The sequence below is a fragment of the Octopus sinensis genome, linkage group LG11 (genome assembly GCF_006345805.1).
Source record: "Octopus sinensis linkage group LG11, ASM634580v1, whole genome shotgun sequence".
Lineage (NCBI taxonomy): Eukaryota > Metazoa > Mollusca > Cephalopoda > Octopoda > Octopodidae > Octopus > Octopus sinensis.
In genome coordinates this window covers 64,586,106-64,610,720 of record NC_043007.1, presented here as the reverse complement: position 1 = coordinate 64,610,720, position 24,615 = coordinate 64,586,106, and the positions used below count along the sequence as shown (strand labels likewise).

General features: G+C 31.8%; 1 protein-coding gene across 3 annotated transcripts in view; it reads left to right on the top strand.

Annotated features, from left to right (window-relative positions):
- The window catches only part of LOC115217005 (sodium channel protein type 4 subunit alpha B-like), a 155,490-nt gene that overhangs the window by 66,234 nt on the left and 64,641 nt on the right, over positions 1 to 24,615 (top strand). For 2 of the 3 annotated variants that reach the window (XM_036507623.1, XM_036507621.1), the window contains exons 11-12: positions 9,003 to 9,473; positions 18,278 to 18,298. In XM_036507623.1, the coding sequence (XP_036363516.1) occupies positions 9,003 to 9,473; positions 18,278 to 18,298 (492 nt within the window). The remainder of the gene's footprint in view (positions 1 to 9,002; positions 9,474 to 18,277; positions 18,299 to 24,615) is intronic. The other variant, XM_036507622.1, reaches the window with a different exon arrangement.

Sequence of the window (24,615 nt, the reverse complement as noted above, 5' to 3'; positions counted from 1 at the left end):
ACACACATTTGCAAAGGGTCCACACTTAAGCAGTAAAAATTACCTAAAATATAAATCACAAGAATTTCATTGCTATACCAGATTATCATGAAGGTGTATCAGAAAGGACTGATATTCATATAAACTATGTTTGTAATGTAAGAAATAAAGAGGAAATATAACTCCAGGAGTCAGAGAAAGCATTTATGTAATAGCTCAACCTGCCAGAAATTGCAGTCAAATCTCCTTCAAATCATACTCCATCCTCTTAAAAGATGTGACAGACTCACACTAAATAATGAAGACCTCGATGATTCTAAAAGATATAGGATGTTTGAATGACCATGGTTAGTATGCCTTTGTCTATAATTTCTGTTTTTTGTCCTTTTGATTAGGATAGACCTGGGGGCTAACCAGCAAACATAGGAAGCCTCTCACCTATCCCAACTAGACATCTAGTAGTTAGATAGGACTAATGACCAAAGACAAAAAGGACATTGTCCAGGCTAGTAAAACAACTAGCCAGAAAAGTTATAAGTACAACATAGTGTGTTACAAACATTTTTCACAATCATCAGTGAGTGGCCTGGTGATTTCAAAGCAAATACTATATAAACAAAAACCTTAAGTAAGACAGTGAATGCGGAAACTTAAAAGCATCTAACTTCCAAGTCACCTCAAAGTAGTATTTATATTTTGAAATTAAAAGTCAGACACTGTACTTTTATAGTGAGAATCATGAAGCTACTGAGAGTTATTGCTGTTGATTAAACCTGAACAAGTAAACATATGATGAAAGATGTTCCAACAACAATCCTTTTTGGGGATTTTTTTCTGATTTATTTATTTTGACACATAGTATATACAAAGTCACATTCTCCATTGTATTGTTTTAGACAATAAATTTGGTGGAAGGGAGATTAGGCTGCTATTTCTTGTGTGTCAAGCAATTGCTTAGAGCCCTTCCTCATTGATAATTTTTTTTCTGTCCAAGATAGGATTATTATGTATGACTGAAATGCTTGGAACAGTAAAAGAGACTTCTATGAATCCATATATCACATTACAAATTTGTGTGTGTGTGTGTACATATATATACGTGATAAGTGCCAATGTACAAAACTCTCAGCTCTTGAGTCACTTTGTTGCTTCTGCTAAATATTAAGAAAAATATATATGTATATAAAAATGTGTGTGTGTGTGTGTGTGAAGGTGTGTGGCTTAGTGGTTAGGGTATTCTCTTCGTGATCATGAGTTTAATTCCCAGCAGCACATTATGTCCTTGAGCAAGATGCTTTATTTCACATTACTCCAGTCCACTCAGAAAAAATGAGTTGTATGCTGAATCTCCCTGAGAATTATGATAAGGGTACAGAAGTCTGTGGAGTGCTCAGCTACTTACACGTTAATTTCATGAGCAGATTGTTCCATCAATCAGATTAACTGGAACACTTGTCATAACTAATGAAATGGCTGTTATGGATATGTGTGTGTGTGTATAATCGTTTAATGGACAACAAACGTTAAGATGATGATGATATATATAAATAATGATGAGGTGGAGAAGAAGGAGATATATATATATATATATATATAAATGTGTGTGTGTGTGTGTGTGTATACACACACACACATGTATATGTGTGTGTGCATGGCCACTCATTTGTGATTGGCTTTTGATGAAGGAAGACGTTCAATATTGAGTTTTTTGCTATGATATAGGTTCATCTGAGATCTTGGACAGCAGGTCAAGTTTCATCTTGAAAACATCTACTCCATGTATGATAGATCTCTTGGATTCTTTGGTAAAATATTAAATAACTGTGAACCTTTGATCCTCAAGTTATTGCAATACCTAGTCCTCACTCTAGATGGAATGGGTTGAACCTTTGGAGCTGTGCAGTGATGTCCAGTTTCTTTTGCTCTTTCTACAATAAAAACTTAATATTTCTAAGTTTTGTATAAACTTGTAGTTACATAGCCAAATGGCACCTATGATCATAGGTACAAATGAGGATTTATAATCAAAGTACAAGAGCTGTAAATTCCACATTAATTCACCATTAATGTTCTTGTTTTCCTGGACTTTGGATGGTAGATTTACATCTGTTGGGCAGCTGACCTCTACAACTGTTTATAACATTTGTTCCCTATCCCACAGAGCAATATCGGGTCTATTATGTTTGCACAAGTTATTGCTATTGGAATGTTTCACCAGTATTCCATTGTTTTTAAAGGTGTGAATACCTGCTGGTTCTGACATGCCTTTGATGTATGCATCAGGGCAGTCCTTCCTATGGATAGCACTGCAAATAGTCTTTGCAACTATATTATGCTACAAGGGCAGATAGTACCTCATGGACATTTGGGGGCAACTTCAATGATGGAGCTTTGGTGATATCTTTGTCGCTCTTGTTTATCAGATATTTAGTTGCTACCTCCTGTTCCTGGATAGCAAAGGCATATCCTTCTAGATGGAATGTAATGAATCTATCACAAGTCTAGGAGAGGCTACTCTTCTTGTCAATGCTGTTATTCTTTAGCTTACAGGATATATATTCATGCATTGCTTTTTGCTGGTTCTCCCAGTGTCTCTTTAAGTAGGCCAGTTCAGCCTTCTTTGAGTCATATCAGACAGATGTATTCTTAAGGTACTTGCACAGTAGTTCTTCTCTAACTTTGAATATGTTGCTGCTCTCACTTTTGAGTATGCATGGAGTGTACTTATTTCTTTCTTTACTGTTCAGCAGGTGTTGTCTGAGTGACACAGTGTGATATTCAAAGGCTGTTTAGACTAACCTTAGGTCTCTCGTACCATCACTTCATCTCACATAGATCCCATCAGAGTTGCTGTTGATGTGCAAATTGCTAGTGATGGTCATTACCTTTCTAGTTTTGATGTCCAAGCTGCAGATCTCATCAACTGTCCAGTCCAATATCCCAGTGCTAGTGCTGGCACTGCAAAAACATTGAAATATGATCTTGTTAAATGCAGACAGCTCTGATTTCCATATTTTCCAGAGTCTACAGAAGTACTGTTTTGTTATTGCGTGTATACATGTATATATGTTTGTGTGAGTGTATTGTGTGTGTGTATGTGTGTGTAAGCAGATAAATTTGCATATAATGACAAAATGTAACAAGCATATATAATAAATGCTCAGGCTGGTTTACCACTAAAACTCCAATTTGAATTATAACTAAAACAAAGGTGGTGTTGTAGCTGCCTAGCAATGAATGACTATAGTTCATCCTTGAGTTGGTAGATGTATATTAGAAAAAAAAGAATGAACAAGCAAAACATGTAGTATCCCTTTAGAGCATGGAATTTATAATTGAAACAATTGTAGAGTCATTATAATGGAGTTGTTGGAGTAAAGGTATCATATGAATAAGGGAGTAAGAAGCTGTGCAAAAAGTCTCTTACAACTGTTTCTAGATTGGGTGTGTATACATTTCCATATAAAAGCCAAATATTCCATCGATAGTGGAACTGACTACTACGAATATTCTTCTCCTCTGAGGATGAAATAGTTAGCTTTTATATGGAAATTTTTGTTCACAGTCTAATGACTAAAATTAAAGCCTTCTTCAATATGTGTGTGTGTGTGTGTGTGTGCACAAAATTATAAATATATAACTTATTGTATATATATAAATGATGTATGTGCCAATAAACATAAGTAGTAGCGTGAAGCAGTGATGTCAAATAAACAAACTTTGGGTTAGTTCAAATGTTTACAAATTTTAACTTCTAAAAGCAGTTTCACTGCAGTTTACTTTGGAGAAAAAATTTCTTACTATTGGTTTCCCATCACTACTCCATGCTACTATTCATGTATTTATTTGGACCAGGTGGTCTGCAAATGTAAATCAGTCACTGGTATTATAAAGCTATAACTTTCTGTCACCTCAAGGCCACTCTGTAGTAAACTCCAGTGAAATTACCTTTAGATGTTAAAATATGTCACAAACATATTTGAAATAACCTAAAGTTTGTATATGTAGATATGTATACGCACACATATATATTTCTACATAAAATTATAAATATATATTCATAGACATAATTATACATATTTAAAGAGATTTATTCAATAAATTAAATTTGACAGTTTATTGAAATTAATAAGCATCTAGACTTTTCTGAACATATTTTTCATCAAAACAATCAATCAGAATGGTCAAACATTTTAAGTGGTAACTCTCAAATATTCTTTGTTCTCACTCCAAGACCCAAGCAAACAAACTTATTTAAAATATTTGAATTCCTGACATTTGATATTTTTTAACAAGCAGCTGACATTCCTCGCACATATATGTAAAGCAATATACTCAATATTCCTCAAATTTAGAAAACTTCCAATTGGAATTGAAATGCTAAAACAATAAAATATTGAGGCCCAGGTACTCATAAAACTGAATCTAAACCTGGTTCACTTGGCATATAAGTAACAGAGATTAGAACACTCCACCTTGAACAGGATGCTGGCCCATTGCAATTCAACTTGACAATTATTGCCTGAACTCATTTCCAGTTGAGCAGACTGAGCAACTTGAAATGTTGTGTTTTTCCTCAAAAACACAATTCCCCAGTTAGGGAATTAAAACCGCAACCTTACAATCATGAGTGCAACATCCTAAACACAAGGCCACATGTTTTCACTCTATGAGTATAAGCAATAATGAAAATTATTTCTCTGACTTCTAACTACTTCTTTAATTCATATATAAAATTTGTATATTGTACATACATATATACAGACAGATAGGAAAATGCTTTTGTATTTACACGCACACACACACACACACACACACACAAATATATATAATTACATATGTGTGTGTGTGTTTGTTTATATAGTTATGTGTGTATACAATTATATATATCATTTTATAGTTATATATACATATAATTATGTTAATGTATATATGTATGTATATATATATATATATATATATATATACGTAGTTGTGTAATTGTTACTGTTTGTGTGTGTGTGTGTGTGGCATGTAAGAATCACCCACTACACTCTTGAAGTGGTTGGCTTAGAAAGGGCATCCAGCTATAGAAACCATGCCAGATCAGATTGGAGCCTGGTGCAGCCTACTGGTTTGCCAGCCCTCAGTCAAACCGTCCAATCCATGACAGCATGGAAAACAGACGTTAAACAATGATGATATATATATATATATAATTGAAGAAATCTGAAGGTGGACAAGCTTTATACTGTACTATACTACGTTCTTAACAGAATATACCATAACTATATATATATTCACACGAAAGTATACATACATGCATACATACATACATACATACATACATACATGCATGCATACATACATACATACATACATACATACATACATACATACATACATACATACATACAAATATACATATACATATATTCACATACACACAAAATTCTTTGTGCATATATTTTGTTTTATAAACATGCATATTCACCTACATACACCCACACACAAACTAATACATGCTCATGCATATACATATTTATATCTGTGCACGTTCCTGCGTTCCTTTAAGCTATAAAGTTGGTTTTTTTTTTTTTCACATAGTAGTTTGTTAGCTTTTTGCTTCTCATTCAATGAGAATACCAAAATTTTTACATAAGATCACCTTGTGTTGCAAATGTTTATAAATACATTTTTATATAAAAAAAGCCTGTAAAACTGTTAAATTAAAGAAAAATAATTGTCTTAAAATCAGTTAACTTCTTGAAAGTTATTTTTTCATTTAAGTTTTAAAAAAAAGTCCTTCATTTTACTGTAAACCATGTTCAAAATAATCTCTTTGTTTCTTTCTATTTGAACATGGATTTCAGTTTGAGATTCTAGTGGACACCACATGGGACACAGAAGAACATTTTGATGTTACTTTTATTATTGTTTTGATATATATAAATAAATACATATATATATATATATATATATATATATATATATATATATAATTTATATATAGAGGGCATTATACATACATGCCAGGGCATTATACATACATGCCACACGCTAAGAGGGACAATTAGTCATTTCTACCAAAAATATTACTAATCCCACCGAATTAATTGCTAAATATATATATATATATATATATATATATATATATATATATATATATATATACTATATATATATTTATATATATATGTATGTGTGTGTGTGTGCACGTGTGTGTATATATATGTGTGTGTGTATGTATATATATTATGCGCATGCACACATGCACTCACTCACACACACACACAAATACATACACACACACATACACTCATACTTTTAGTTAAGAAATTGTAATTGAAAGATTTACACATTTTATAATTAAAAATGACACCATTACTGCAGCTTTTTCAATTCTGAGGAATACAATAAGAACAGCTTGTCACTATTCACTTATTGACTTGGCACAATTTTCTTGCTTTTCTTTTTTCTTCTCTTTACAAGGTTGCTTGATTATATATTTCAAATTATTATTTATGATTTAGATACTGTTTTAAATATTTGATTAAAGACTTGCATCTAAAATAGCAAGATATATTTCACTAGTTGATATTAGATTTTGTATGATCTCCTGCTAATAATACTACTTATATTAAATTTGCTATTATTGGTTTAACAATAACATTAAACATTTAGAATATATTAAATTACTATTATTTTTACTAATATTATTTCTTTTACAATTATTGTTACAATTTATTCTTCTGTAAAGAAATTACATGTTAATTCTTCAAAGTTTAACTCATGTCAAACTAGAAAACTTTTTTGTTCACTGAAATGAAAATAAATATATAAGACGAAAGTCTCTGATATTAACCCCCATCTTCATATTGGGATGAGTTACATAGTCTGGTATCTCATACAATTAAACATAATTTATATCTGCAGTTCCATTAGCACTCTTTCCGAATGAAAGCATGATTACACCAATGTACACAAAATCAGGAATTAATTTTAAAAATGTATTGCAAAATTAAAAAGAATTAACAAATTGATTTTCATTTTTGTTTTTCCTTCCCTTCTCCTCTCTCTTTCTCTCTCTCTCTCTCTCTCTCTCTCTCTCTCTCTCTCTCTCTCTCTCTTTTTTCTTTTCTTGTTCAAACAAAACCGGATGATATGAGTTATTTTGAAAATAGCTTCACTTTGTTTTTACCAACTGAATTTCATCAAAAATTCAAACAGTTCTGAGAATTTATTTTGATAATTTCACCTAGACACAGTTAAGAAGTGCAGATGCACACAAATTTAGACAATTCTGTCTCGCTTTTGTCAATCACATGGATATATTCCATTTTACATTTGTCTCTAAATTCACATCAATATCAGATGATAACTCATAGTATTCTTTCCACCATGCCACTAATCTAAAACTGATTCATTGTTTTCATTACCTAAAATAATAAACCATTACCTTGTCACAAAAATGCCTTGCAGCTCTAGATTCTAAATTTTTTATCATAATGTTTCTTAATTTAACTAAAAGAAAATCTAACCAAAATGCTGAAGCAGATGTCTTTATATTCAGATTGTCAAACTTTTATTGGTAAAAGAATAATCTAAATCTGAAATATAAGATGTTATTTATTTTCTAAATTAATTAAAAATCTTTGCTATTTTAAAGATAATTCAGTGCTTAGGAAATTTACCTTAAAAAGTATTTTCTTATATATAGACAGAAAGAATAAATAAAACATTTAAAATGTATTTCATAATATTTATTCATTAGTATTTAAATCTAACTCAAAATGTTTTAAATATTTATCACTATATTTCAAGAATAAATATAGAATTTAACTGAAAAGAAAGATTTAAAATAATATGCAGTGAATTTTTTATCTAGTATTTAATCTAGCAAGATAGTCATATGATAGGTGTGTGTATATATGCATATATATTTATTATATATATATATTTATATATATATTTATATATATATTTATATATATATATATTTATATATATATATATATATATATATATATATATATATATATATATATATATATATATATATAGACACACACACATATATATCAACATTTGAGTATTTCATGTGATGTTGTCTGCTGTTATTTCACATTTGCTTTGTATATCAGCATGTTTTGCTATGCATGAGCTTGGCTTGTCTTTAGCTTGAAAATATGTTGTGCTATGCTTTATGTTGACAATATTTTGAATGACTGCCTATGGCAAACAGGTAGACTGAACTCACAAAATTAACATCCTGCTCCTCTACCTTTGTCCTTTATAAATTGTTCTTATATTTATCTCCATTTTCACTAGCTAATATTGTCCTAAATGTGCTCATAGACCTTTTCAAAACTGTCCAGCTTTCTCCCCAACCCAGAAAAAACCCTGACTAGCTAAAAAAATAAAAGAAAAATATTGCCCTTTGTTATTTCCTATCATTATTTCCTGCTGTCTCCCTTGTCTTTCTCCAGGCATGAATGTGATGAAAAAATGTATTCGATATGTTTTAATCTGCTTTGGAAAAAAATAAATAGAAAAAGAAAAAGAAAAAAACTCAGCAATCAAAGAGATGCAAAGGAGTGGCAATGCGTTTCAAAAAGATACTAAGATTTTAGCATGGTTCAAAATGAAAACTGATCCAATATTTGATTTTCTCATGAATCTCCCAAACTGTAGCAATATATTGAGAAAAAAATATGTATACCAAACGTATTTCTTAACTTCCATTAGGAAAGAGTGAACTAAGGCAACACCAAGAACTGCCATTTTTTCAAATTATCACTCTTTCTCTTTCATTATTTTAATTCCTCTTTATTAAACATACAGTTTGTTGTGAATTTAAGGGTCTTAAAAGAAGAATTTCTTTGTCCTTTAATTTTGTCACTTCCGTCTACCTGAGCTAACATGTGGCTGCCTATCTTTTCAACAACCTGTCTGTAAGTTATTGTTCTCTTTTCATTTAACACCACCCCTTGTCTTGCTGAAGATGCTGTTTTGTGATCCTCACATATTCTCTCCCATTTCAGGCCAGCTTAAGTTTGCCTGGCTCACCGTTCCCTCTTCGGCGTGGCAGCAAAACCAGTCAGCTCTCTTGGAGGAAAGTAAAAAATACCCGTGCTAATGATCGGCAACCGCTTATGCCTCATTATTTGGAGAATCTAAATTTACCGTTTGCAGATGACTCGAATGCAGTCACGCCAACATCAGACGATTTATGCAACCTACCTTTAAAAAGTGTTCTTAATGGTAGGCGATCTAGTTTTTTGTCTCACCAACGCAGATGGTCCCATGTTGATGGGAGATTATCATCAAGGCGTAGTAGTTATGCGTCACAAATTAGTCGAACATCTCATACAAGCAGACACTCGCAACAATCATCAGGGGATCCACTAAAATTTAAAGAAGGAAAATTAGACAACCCTTGGAACTGGGGTAAGAGACGCGGATCCCATTTACTACCTGAAGTTGTCGTAGACAAGACAAAGCTGGAAGACAATGTAAGTGCCTCAACTTTTCATATCATGACTACAAAGAACAGGTTAGGGTTCTCCTCCAGATAATAAACCACTCCTTTGCCTTTCTATGTAAATTCTGTATCATTTTTTCTTTGAACAAATTTCAGCTTTCATTGTTTACATGGGTGTTGATCATCTTTTGAACTTTTCTGCTATGGCATTGAGTATTATTGTTATGTGTGGAATCATGGCCAATACACAATAATTGACTTTCAGAATTAACAACAAAACAGCTGATATGTTCCTTGGGATACTTTTTATATCTGAATCTTGAAACTTAAACAATTTTAGTTTATCAATGTCATTTTTCTTTTCCTATCAATGTCATTTCTCAGGGTTTTTTAAAAATCTTTTTGATATCTTTCTTTCTGTGTTTCTTCTTTTCTACTCTTCATTCTTTCTTTCTTTCCCTCTCTCTCTCTCTCTCTCTCTCTCTCTCTCTCTTTCTCTCCCCTCTCTCTCTTTCTTTCTCTCAGATATATCTACATACATATTCATATATAGAGAGAGATATATACATGGGTTTGTATACACATGTATGTATATTTCTCCCTCTATTAATCTGGCTATTTTCTCTTTTTTTCACTCTCTTTATTTTCATTATTTTGGATTTGTTTCTTTCTCTCTTTCACTATTTCTATACTTCTTTGCTTTTCCTGTATTTATATGTATGTAACTTTCTCCATCTGATGTTTTTATCTGTCCCTGTCATTCTCTTTTTCTCCCTCATACCTACTTTCTTTCTTTCATTTCTTTTCCAAATGTTTGTAAGTAATATAATGAATGTAGGATTTTAAAATATATATTTTTAATCTAAATTTTCTTCATACTACCTTCTGTATGGCTTACATTTCTTAGTTTTAGATATTTCGGTAAAAAGTAGTTGTGTGTGTATGTATGTACATATTGGGTTGGTCAAAAAGTCTGTTCAGTTTTTGTCAACACTAAACTTCAAGTACTCTAACAAGTAACTAACTTCAATCTACCCCATGCACACTTGTTAGATAGTTGACACTTTGATGTAGTTCAATGCAAACTTATGATAAGACAGATTGTATTTTGTGTGCTTCAAATCACCCTGAAAATGGAGAACCACAACAAACATTATTGATACCTCATGCTTTTATATTTTAAAAAAGGAAAAAAGTAGCAGAAACCTACAGGAAGATATGTTCTGTGTACAGAGAGGATTCTGTTATGGAACATGTATGCCAGAAATGGCTTTGAAGATTTCAATCAGGAATTTTTTTGCTTCAAAATGCACCTGGCTCTGGCCAGCCAACTGAAATTAACAGTAACACTGATCCCTATTACACAACCTAGGTGGTTGTAGATATTCTTCAACTATCCAAATTATGAAAACCATCTACATCAACTTGGTTATGTCAGCAGGCTTGATATTTGGGTTTCACATCAATTAAATGTGGCTAACCTCACCCAGCAGATTTCTGTCTGCAAACCATTGCAGAAATGTGAAGAACACAATTCTTTTTTGAAGAGAATGATAACAGGAGTTGAAAAATGGATTGTCTGTAACAATGTGAAGCATAAATGATCAATAGGGAAAGCACAGCAAACCATCACAAACAACCTTCAAAGCAGGACTTCACCCAAAGGTTATGCTTTCAATTTGATTGGATTGAAATGGTGGTGTCTTTTATGAACTTCTCCCCAATGGACAGGAACATCAATTTGGATGTGTACTGCAACCAGCTGGACAAATTAAATGCAGCAATCCACCAGAAGCATCCAGCACTCGTTAATCATAAGGGCATTATCTTTCATTATAACAATGCTAGACCACACACTTCTTTGCAGACACAGCAGAAGTTACTGGGGTTTAGCTGGGAAGTTTTGCCATATCCTCCATATTCTCCTGCCCTTATGCCTTCAGATTTCCACCTGTTTTGGTCTCTTCAAAATTCACTGGATGGACAAACCTTCAGTTCTAAAGAGGATGTAAAAATTCACCCAGAAGCATTTGTTACCAGTAAAGATAGGAAATTCTTTGGGCAGGGAATAATAGATCTGCCTTCAAGATGACAGAAGATACTTGAACAAAATGGTAATTATATCATTGATTAAATAAACTGTTTTGGGTTTAAAACTTGTAACTTGTGTCTTATTTTCACTTAAAAAACTGAATGGACATTTTAACCAACCCAATATGTGTGTGTGTGTAAGTATGTATGTATATATATATATATTCTTTTACTTGTTTCAGTCATTTGGCTGCTGCTATGCTGGTGCACCACCTTTAGTCAAACAAATTGACCTCCAGACTTATTCTTGTAAGGCTAGTACTTATTCTATCGGTCTCTTTTGCCGAACCACTAAGTTACAGGGAAGTAAACACACGAACATTAGTTGTCAAGTGATGGGGGGGGGAAACAGATGCACAAACATATACATACACACACACACACACACACACACATATATATATATAAAAATATGTAACAAGCTTCTTTCAGTTTCTACTAAATCCACTCACAAGGCTTTGTTCAGCCCAAGGCTATAGTAGAAGACACTTGCCCAATGTACCAGGCAGTGGGACTGAACCCAGAACCATGTACTTGAGAGGCAAGCTTCTTACCACACAGTCACGCCCTGCACCTAAAATGAGTAGAAATGGTACACACACACACACAAAACTGTTGAGTCACCAGAAGTAATAAATTACAGGACTCAACAAAGATGTTGAGTATTCTTTAATACATTATAACTGAAAGGCTCCAATTTTCAGTACTCAGAATTACTCATTTCTGATCTTCAGCTGATAAACTAAGCTTGTCCTTCTTTTGAAATATTCACTGTTTGAATATATTTTGAAATATGAAATGAAAGTTTGAAGAAAATGTTTATCGTTATATTCTTTTGTTTAAAATCCTTTGTGAGTAACACATGCAAAATTAGCTACCTCAAGCTCATGTTTTGATTTCATTTCTAGTTCTTATGGTAATATTATGAATGTTTTAAACTTCATGTAAGCAAAGTAATTGTAACAACTATACTCATGAAATTGTGTTGTTATTTGAGTAATGTTTTAAAGTAATACTTTTAATAAATATTTAATTTGTTTTTTAAAAACAATGAATGTGTATGTGTGTGTTTATTTTGCAATGTGGCCATGCACATGCATGCATATACACATATGCACACTCATAGACACATATATACACATAATTATATATGCAAGCATACACATACGCACATGCATATATATGCATGTACACACATAGACATGCACCCACACATATTAAAGCATATTAATATCAATAAAACATATTCATTAAACATTTTGAAATCACATGGTTAAGTATTTCATATGTAAATACAAGTCTCCTTGAATTTCATTCTAGTGCAGGAAAAAAAGTTGATTTTAAAATGTTTAATTAATGTGTTTTATTGATAAATACTTTAATATGTGTGGGTGCCTGTCTGTATGTGCATATGTGTATATATGCATATATGTATATGTACACATGCAAATATAATTCTGTGTATGTATTTGTATATGAGTGAACATATGTATATATGTACATGTTTGCACAGCTGCATGCAAAATGAACACACACATACACATTCATTGTTTGTAAAAAAACATTAATTTAAAAAGTATTTATTAAAAATATTACTTAAGAGTATTACTTTAAAACATTACATAAACAACAATGCAATTTCATGAGAACAGTTATCAGATTGACTTCACTCATGTGAAGTTTAAGATGTCTATAATATTACCATGAGAACCAGAAATGAAATCAAAAACAGTAGCCATTTTTGCATGTGTTACTAACAAAGGTTTTGAAACAAAAGATTGTACAGGTAAATTTTTTCTTCAAACTTACATTTCATATTTCAAAAGATATTAAAACAGCAAATATTTCAAAGGAAAAGCAGGTTTAGTTTACCAATTGATGATTGGAGACAAGTAACTAACTCTAACCATTGGAAATTGGAACCTCTCAGTTATAATATATATATATATATATATATATATATATATATATATATATATATATATATAAATATTTAAAAAATGAAGGTGAAAATGCACTGGGATTCATTTAGATTTAAGATTTTTAAAGACTTAACCAGTTTCACTACTATACTACGAGACAATTGTAGCATAGCACTATGTCTTTCTATCTCAATGTTTGGAAATCAGAGAAATATGTGAAACCTATTAAGTCTTTAAAAATAAAAAATCTAAACAAATTTTCAACTTCTTTTTTTGTATATTTCTACCGGTGTGGAAGAAAACAACTTTATTTTACACACACACACACACACACATACACACATATTGTCAGAAAATCACAAATCCGAAAGAGAAACATACTCTTAGTTATAGAGCAGTAAAGTAATTAGATAAGGATAGACCAGCCATAGCTATCTTTTATATATATATATGTATGTATGTATGTATGTATGTATGTATGTATGTATGTATGTATGTATGTATGTATGTATGTGTGTGTGTGTGTGTGTGTGTGTGTGTGTGTGTGTGTGTGTGTGTGTGTGTGTGTGACTCCAACTTCTGTAAATTTGTAAAAGATACTAATTTAGCACAATGAAAATTTTAGAAATATTACAAAACCTAGAAATAAGTCATTTGCTTCTGTTGTAAGTCTGTATCTTGAGTCATTCATTGATGCTCATTTCTTTTGTTTCTATATTTAATGTAAACCAACTCTAATAATAAAGGATTAGCTTTTTCCTTCATGTCAATTACTATTTCCTTTGGAGATGTAATGTTTTGCTTTGAGCTTGGCATTTCCTTGTACCTTGTTGCCATTGTTGTTGTTGTTGGTGTTGTTCCAATACTAATTAAGCTTACATCTATCTATATTTATACTGTAAAGACAGATATATTTCTTTTGCAATAAGATAATAGAGACAATGAATAAGTCAGCAAGCTACTGATAACTGAGGTCTTTAAATTTTTTCTGTTTCCTCTTTTCTTGTTTTCCTTTTATCCAAAGAAAGTCTTGCAATATATCATACAAAGATATCTTTGATACCTTCAGTGAAAAATCATCTTTATATTTAATATGAAGGAATAAATAGATATAGTTAAGGCTATTATCATTTTCTCTTTCCATTTGTTATTAATCTGTCTTACCTGTTCCTCATCTGTCTTTTTCTCTATATCTTGTTTTCTCTCTCTGTCTTCAATGCTATTTCTCTATTTATCTATCTCTCATTTGAAAACTCATGTAAAAAGAGATTATGGGACAACAGGATAATAATCTAATCAGGCAATAAATGCTGAAGAAGAGTTGGGATTTATTTCAATCAAAAATCCTATATTGAGTGACCAAACACCTCAAGGACATCAGGCCATCGTTATTAGAATGCAGCAAACATGCACCTATAATTGGAATGAGCCAGACACCTGACAATATCATATTATCTATTGTCATTACCAGACCAGAAATCTACCATCATTAAATCAGACAATCTTCATCCAAAATTCTCTTCTGGAACAGTCTTGCTCAAATTCTTCATATTCAGATACTTGTTTTTTTCTTTTTAATAAAAGTACTGAATAAACTGAATAATCTTCCAAGAAAATGAAAAATAACATTTTCAGAAACACTTGTAGCTGCAGAATATATTCCTCATTTAAACACCTTCTGAAAGCAAAATTGTATTTTATCTATATTTTATACAATATTTTATCCAGAGGTTTTAAAATTTAGTTCTTAATAAAATTGTTTGCATTTTTTCATGGTTCCTACACACCTACTATCCAGTTGGGCTTCCAATACTATCCAGATATTGTTGCACCCCTCTGTCAACACAGCCTTGCTTTAAGTGTACCTTTCTCAATATATCCAAAGGATTTTATAAAACAAAATTATTTTTATTTTATTACATGTGATTAAAATTAATTAGCATATATTATTACTTCTACTATATATATATATATATGTGTATTTGTGTGTATGTATATGCATATATATATGTGTGTGTGTGTGTGTGTGTGTGTGTGTATATATATATATATGTATGTACTTCTTTCGTTTTCAAATCAAGATAGGGATACCACAATTACATGCACTTATCCAATTGTAAATCAATTCAATGTTTTCAATCATGCCTAATATTAGCAGCTAAAATTTCATCTAACTCATGTCTGTCTTCAAATGTTTATTACAACTCAGAACTTAAATAATTTCTTTATTTGTATGTATATTATTTTCTATAATTGGATTCTAGAATTCATTTAAATAGAATTCTTTCAAAATGAGTTTGTCACTTTCCAAATTCATCTTTATCACATTGGAATTAAACATTGTAATAGAATAGGAATTTATTTTTGTGTTTTATCAAGATGCTGTGTTTTTTTTTCAGGAATTTCTTTCATGAACTAATTTAAAAGATTCTGGTTTGAGGTAAACAATAAAAGTTGAAAATTTAAAGTTAAGATTAAAGAGAAAAAGTAATGTTATATTCCTTGAAGATTTGGTATGAGTTTAGTTCTGGAGGAGGGCCTATGAATATTTTTATTTGTTTTGACTTAAAATTATCATTGCAAATTTTAACTCTAACATTCTTAATTGACAGCAAGTTTACTTCAGTAAACTTCAGATATCTATTGTCCTTCAAAATGGTTAGTAAAGATAACCAGTTGTAATGAAATCTATTTGTCTCCAATTCACCTGATACCAATCATTGTTTGATAGTTTATGAAGTAATTAGCTTAAGACTATTTTATCATAATCTGGAATTGGATTTCATTACTTTTTATTTTTGTATTTTATAAGGATAGAAATTTGCATAATTAATAGAATATTTAACTTAAAAATGGATTATCCTTAATGCTTTAAGTGCAATAGAATTATTTTTATTTTTATTCTCTAAGAAAAAATGTAGAAAGATCTCATCTGTGGCTGATAATTAGTTTGTTTTCCTACATTTAATATGTTTCCTATTCATAAAAAGAATAACAGTCTTCTTGCAATCATAGACCTCTCCAAGACTCATGAATGCCCACTTGAAGAATTCTCAGAAAAATGTCCTACAAATAATCTTAGTCTCTTTCATGCATCTTTATTTGGGCTTTTAATTGATGTAGATATGTAAGCACTCCACATCCTAAGACACTCTAATAGCCTTTTGTTACTGTGTTACACTATAATGAGGTAGCATCTACATGAACACTCAATTTGCTAGAAGTAGTAGCCAAATAGCCTTTAAATCCTATCCTACTGTTATAAATATGGAAAGAACACATTGGGATATTGCAGTCCTACATATATCTTGTAAATAATATCACACTATAAATAATATTGCTTCATATTCGCACGGGCATGTACTTTTTTTTCTAAAAAAAGGCTTAAATACATCATTCTTTGATCTCAAGCATGATGAAATTAAAAACTTTATCATGTTATCAGTCAACACTACTTAGTCATTGAAGATAATGCTCATGTATCCATATCCTGACCTCTCTGTATAACACCAAAATATATATAGATGAAACATGTGAAACATGAATATTTTTTACTGTTCTGGTTACTATAGCCATGTTTATATTTTAGAGGAATGTACTTGCAAATATCATCAGGTAAATTTTTATCGTAAGCTGTACATGCACAAATAATTAATGTGACTTCTTAGAAATAACTTAACAAAAAGTTCTTATATAAAATTATGACGGGAAGTTTTAATTCGAATATAAGTGGTTTGAAATAGACAGTTTTATGTCAAAGAACCAGGTGAGTTGGTATCAACAGGGTAAAATGTGAATATCATTAAATATTAAGTTCTAAATTAGTCCATGTCCCACTCTTTTAGCTATTTAATGTTGAATATTTTAAGAATTTTTTTTTATATGTTCGTAAATCAGACTTAATTATTTTGTTTTAGTTAAAATGTATGTAGAGGAATTGTCAAACATTTTGTTAAATTCATTTATTTAACAACAACTTTATAATATAAAAATACTTGAAATATTTGACAAAATATCTTGCAGCCATTTTTGGACAATAGAGGGTTTGTAAAATGCATCTTAAAAACAATATTATCAAAATAATGTTGATACGCTAATTATTTTTAGCATTGAAATTAAATGTACATTACATTGTTTGAGATTTTTACCACTTCATATATATTTCTATATATAAATACACATATATTCATATGTATATATATATATATATATATATATATATATATATGTATATGTATATATATATACATATATATATATATATATATATATATATATATATATATATATATATATATATATATATATATATATATATAGTCTTTGTGTGGGTGTGAGTATGTCTGCTTATTTATTACATTTGTAATATGTAGTGAAAAAATGTTATGCATTTATATTTAATATATACTGTATATGTAATTTATGTATGCTTGAGAATATGTATAAAATGATAGTGTAAGGTATCTAATTTCTGTACATCTCTAATTTATGTTAACATACTCATCATATTGTTTCATGTTTATGATATATAATTATGTGTGTCTGTATGTCACTCCAGCAGCCATATAAAATGTACTTAATGCTTACATTATCTGAATATACATGCTTCTGCATCTATGAACTTGATTTATCATGGTTAAGCACGCCCAAAACTTTCATATTTTATCTTTATAATTAACTTAAGTATTGCTTTTGTGAAAAATAATATATAGAATAAAACAAAAGAATGTTTCATGATAATTACAGAATTGTAATTCAATTAAATTTTTAACAATTCTGTTTATATATTTTCATTTCTTTTACACTACTTATTTCACAAAAGTGCTTTCCGATGTTATCTGAGGTAAACACCCATAAAATTAAACAGTATTTTGCTATAGATTCACATTTGTATAATATTTAATGGCTATGTGATATTATCATTATTATTATTATTATTATTATTATTATTATTATTATTATTTCATCCTCTCATATTGTATTATTTATTTATGCAAAGTTTATATTCCAAAGAAAGAAAAATCTTGACCACAAAATCAATAGTTTTTCTATTTTATTCGAGAAAGAAATCTTCATTTTAACATTTTCATGCTTAAACATTTCATTTATTAAAATTTTATTTTATCACTACCTGTTTCTCATCAGCCATACCTAACAATTTTGCTTCATAGTCCTAGACTTTTGAATTATTTCTTTATCATGGCATTGTTAGTCTCCTTTTATTTTTGATGAATTTATTCACGACACAGGATACTTCTATTAAGCCTGATTCATTTCTCATTGAGTAGAATTCAAATCTGAGGAGGATTTTTCTCTATTTAGTTACATTGCTTTGCATTCCATGATAGGCTAATTTACCTCTTACCTCCTTTAAAGGAATTTTTCCCCAAAAAAATATATTTGAAGTTTTACATACATTTTTCAATCAAGCTTCTTAAAACTATTCTAGAATATTTATTTTCTATATGGATATGGGTATCTGTAAGCTGCAAGCTTTTCTTAATGAAATTGTATTGAGTAGCCTTAAACGAACTAAAAATATATTGTTTAAACTTCACATCTCAAAGTTCACAAATGAATTTATCTTTCATTCATTTTATCAAAACCATAATGTTAATTTTTTTTTTAAATTAACTCATTCTATCTCTGACCATCTTGGTAAAAATAATAAAGGATTTAACCATGTTTTACTGTAGTAATTTCTGTATTCCCTATTTCTGCATTCACATTCTGTTAGGATTAACCTTATTCTTTATATTTAAAAAGTCAATAATCATCAAAGATTAAATCTATTAATCATGCTCCCTATTATTTATCAAACACTTTGTACCTAACTAAGAAGTCAATATTCCATTATATTTGATGTAGTTCTATTGACATGTAAATAAGAACAAATGAATTCTATTAAAAGATTATTTTCATAATAAATAAGTATACAACCCTTTTAATATATCTATCTAATTGGGATAATATTACTAACTTCTAACTTCAAGTCTTTGGTCAAATAGTTTATAGAAGACTAATAACAACAACAACAACAACAACAAATAATGTCAACATGCAATTTTAACCTTGCAAGGATAAACTATAAAATTTTAATAAGTATGATTGTAATATAAAGGATCTCGTTCTCTAACAGATGTTCCATTTGTTTCTATGCCACATTATGCTCTCTCTCTCTCTCTCTCTCTCTCTCTCTCTCTCTCTCTCTCTCTCTCTCTCTCTTGTAAACATATATCTTCTCTACAGTAAGGCCCCTGTTTCTGTCTCTCTATCATAGTTTAACCTCTCATTACCTGACTCAAAGCTACCTCCCTTGGTACAACTCCCTACCTTGGCTGAGTTACTTGGTGACCATGCTGGTGCTGGTACCATGTAGAAGACATCCAGTTCTCTCTATAAAGTAGTTGGTGTTATGAAGGACATCCAGCTGTGGAAACCATGTCAAAGCTGATAATAGCTTGGTGTAGTCCTCTGGCTTGCCAGCTCTTGTTAAATCGTCCAACCCATCCTGCATAGGAAACAGATGACTGGTGATGATGATGATGATGATGATCTACATGGCTTGTATCTCCCAAATTTTACTCACTAGATTGGTCAACTTGAGTCCATTAGAGAAGGCATTTAACCAGGGTGCCATGCAGTAGGATCAAACCTAGAACTAAACTTCTTAACCACACAACCAGGCCTTCTTGGAGAAAAGGAAATTGAAAGCCTTATCCACAAAAACCTAAATTCTTGAGGATTTTGTGGAAGGGCTACTTTGATTCAGACATTACAAGATTCCGTTGCTGTTGTTCAGTCCTGAGTCAATCCTGATTGAGCAAACCGATGGTCAAAGGATTCCAGCTATGACCATCTTATTTTTTGGGGTGTAGATTTCCTTGGATTACATTTTCCTTTGTATCCTGTTTTTATGACAGTAAGATGAGATAGGCTCTCTAACTGGCTCATTCCAGATACCCTATGTTGTCTACAAGTGTACAATGAAAATGGTACCCTGTAACACACTTGTTATTCTTATTTGGGACTGAAACACCCCCACCCCCCGGAAAAAAAGGCACAACTGTCTTCCCACTCAAAGCTGAGAAGTTTCATACAGTTGTTATTGACTTCACTTACTATCCTCTTCCCACATTTTCAAAAAGAGAAAAGACCATTTCATTCAAGAATTTAAATTATGGGCAAGATAAATTAAACATGGCATATGTACAGCTGTGTGGTAAGAAGCTTGCTTCCTAACCACACAGTTTTGAGTTCAGTCTGACTGTGTGGCACCTTGGGAGAAAGTCTTCTACTATAACTTCAGGCTGGCCAAAGCCTTGCGAATGAATCTGGTAAATAGAAACCAAAAGAAACCCACCAAATCTATACATGTGTGTGTGTGTTTGTGTTTGTCCCTCACCACTTCTTGACAACCAGTGTTGGACTGTTTACATCCTTTGGACTGTTTACATCCAATTTGGCAAAAGACAACAATAGAGTAAGCACTAGGCTAAAATGTAAATACTAGGGTCAATTTGTTCAACAAAACTCTTTATGGTGGTGCTGTTATCTGGCCACAGTCCAATGATTGAAGGAACTAAACCATAAAAATTGTTCTTTCATTCACATTGAGGTGGCTGGAGAATAAATGTTAAGTCTCTTACTTTTCTCATATTCGTGAGAACATCAGGATTTATGCCAGTTTAAGAAATGTTTATCATTAATGCTGTTATTATAATATCATGTTCATGAAATGTCATTCAATAAATTAAGTCACTTAATCATTTTACAAATGCATTTAAAAAAGGTTTCATTTCCTACAAACTGAAAGTGTAGTGCCTTAAAGCAGTTTTGCATTTGCAGTGTTTGTTCTAGCTCTTTATGTTTTGAGTTAAAATCTTGCCAGTGTTGACATTTTCTTCTCATCCTTTTGGGGTCAATAAAATAATGTAGCGGTTAAGTATTGGAGTCACTAGTCCCTTAGTCATAAAACTTCTGGCCTGTGCCTAAATTAGAATCTATTATTATTATTATTATTATTATTATTATTATCATTATCATTATTATTATTAGTGTTGTTGTTGTTGTTGTTGTTTTATTATTATTATTATTATTATTATTATTATTATTATTATTATTATTATTATTATTGAGTGAGAGAGCAGTGGTTACCATCAAAGTGACACTGGGGTAAAATATACAAAACCCAGTATACCCATCATGACTTCCTATCTGATAAGGGTACACCAGTTACATGCATCACAACCATATATGTGCGACGTGATCTCATATCAAGATAAACAGCACAGGACCTTGCAGGTGGGGCCCAGTTAGAATTTTCTTCTGGTCGAGTAGCCCATCCCGCTCAAAAGGTCCCTGGATAAGGGTTGTTTAAGGATGTTGAACGAAACACCCATGCTTCAAGAGTTGAATTATTCAAACCCCAAAGAATTCCTCTCAACACATGGCTGTGATGCTCCCCCACTACTTCTGCTCGTGATCAGAGATACACATATCATCAGCCACCAAGGGACATGCTCAACTGGTTAAGGTCAAACAACTGACAAGCAAATCTGTGGTATTGAGCAGAATATTTGCTGTAGCCCATCTTTTATACCAAGACAATTATTATTATTATTATTATTATTATTATTATTATTATTATTATTATTATTATTATCATTATTATTGAGTGAGAGAGAAGTGCATGGCATCAAAGTGACACTAGGGTACAAATATAGGAAGCCCAACATACTTATCTTGACTACCTGTCTGATAAGGGTACACCAGGCACATGCATCACAACCATATATGCACAACATAGGGATCTCATATCAAGACAAGCAGTGCATGACCTTGCTGGTTGGGCACACTTAGAATTTTCATCAGGTCAAGTAGCCTATTCCACTCAAAAGGTCCCTGAATAAGGTTTGTTTAAGGATGATGAACAAAACACCCAAGTTTCCAGAGGTGAATTATTCAAACCCCAAAGAATTCCTCCCACCACATGGTTATAATGCTCCCCCATTACTCATGATAAGAGCTGCATATATTGCCAACCACTAAGGGACATGCTCAACTGGTTAAGGTCAAGCAACTGACAAGCAATTCTATGGTGTATCCCATCTTTTACACCAAGATAAAACATGTACATGATAACACTTCCAATCAGTTAAAAATCATAAACCATGAGAGACACTGCTTGGTACTGCATTAGGGCATTTATTATTATTGTTATTATTATAACTATTGTTGTTGTTGTTGTTGTCATTTTCGTTGTTGTTGTTATTATTATTATTATTATTATTATTATTATTATTATTATTATTATTATTATCATCGTCATCATCATCATATCATTATTATTATTATTATTATTATTATTATTAAGGTGGTGAGCTGGCAGACTCATCAACATTCCAGAGAAAATAGTGGTATTTCTTCCAGCTTAACTTCTGAATTCAAATTTCTCCAAGTCAACTTTCAGGGTTAGAAAAAAGAAGTACCAATCAAATGCTGGGGTTGAAGTAATTGGCTAGCCACATTCCCCAAACTTTCAGGCCTTGTACCTATAGTAGAAAGAATTATTTTTCCAGCTCTTTACATTCTGAATTCAGATGTTGTGAAAGTCGATTTTGCTTTTTATCCTTTTGAGGTGAATAAAATAGTTGGTTGCCCAGCTAAAGACATAAACACACACACACATATATGTGATAGGCTTATTTCAATTTCCATCAGCCAAATCTACTCACAAGGCTTTGATTAGATCAGGGCTATAGCTAGAAAACAATTGGCAAAGATGCCATGCAGTGAGATTGAACCAAGAACCATGTGGTTGAGAAACAAACTTTTATCATACACCTACACATGAACGTATGTGTGTGCATGTGTGTATGTGTGTATGTATGTAGGTATAATGTCCATCTTCTATGCTGTCATTGGTTGGATAGTTCAACAGGATTTGAGGGCTGCATCCACTTTCAGTGTCACCTTTGGCATGATTTCTATAGTTGGATGCCCTTCCTAATGCCAACCACTTTACAGAGTGTACTGGATGCTATTTTTGTGGCACAGAGATGAGAGGTTTGAGTGTGAAAGAAGGGTGATGGCAGAGCAGGTTCTTATAGAAGAGATGCATGGTTACTCACATTAATAGGAAAGGGAGAGAAAGTTCAGTTGGAACTGCAAAGAGATAGATAGGAGATGAGGTGTTTAGATGGCCTGTCAAGGCATGAGGTAAGTAGAATAAAGACAGCATCCTTCCAATCCCACCAAATTGAAAGCATAGCCCTCTTCAGGTGAAGTACTGCTTTGGAGCCTAACTTTGGAGCTATTGCAAGATTGTATGGAAGGCAGGGAATGAGTGAATAGGGAGGCAGCCTGTGACTGTAAAAGAAATTAGGTTGGGTAGGGTAGAAAGGTGATGACTGATGAGTCATGAGTAAGGAAGGATAGAAATGTAGAAGAGAGTAGGTGGAGGGAGCAACAGGATAGTGATGATACAGTTGACAGGGGGAGAAGGACAAGACAGAGAGATGACAAGATGAGGTTAAGCTGATGGAGCAGAAAGGTAGAGCTTTGCATATTGCATGATGAGAGGTAGTTTGGTTCATCAGGTGGGGAGGAATAACTGTAACATGTGAGTGGAAAGCACATGATAAGCAATACTTCTAGAACTCACTTTTACTGAGATTGACTGGTCTTCTAGTAAATGATATCACCAGACATCCTGGTCTATTGTCATCTCCTCCATGAGAGTCAACATTTTGAGATCAGCCCTCACAACTTCATCCCATGTCTTCCTGGAACTCCCTCTTTCACATGTTCCATACACATCACATGACCAAACTATCACAGGCTTCTCCCTTGCATGCTACATCTAATTCCTCTTGTGCCTAACTTTTTTCTCAATATATTTACATATATGAAGGTCAGCTGAAAAGTTCATAGGCTGACCAAGACACTCTCATGGAATGTAACCAAGTGAGTTTATTTTTCAACATAGTCGCCCCTGTTGTCCACAAATGTCTTCCATTAGTGTTACAGTGCTTGGATACTATTGGTGAAGAAGTTTTTATTGTGTCATCAAGTGAATATGATGTCAGTATCACTGCAATATGGTACCCAGCCAAGTATGTTTTCCATGTTGGGGAATAGATGATAGTCACATGGAGT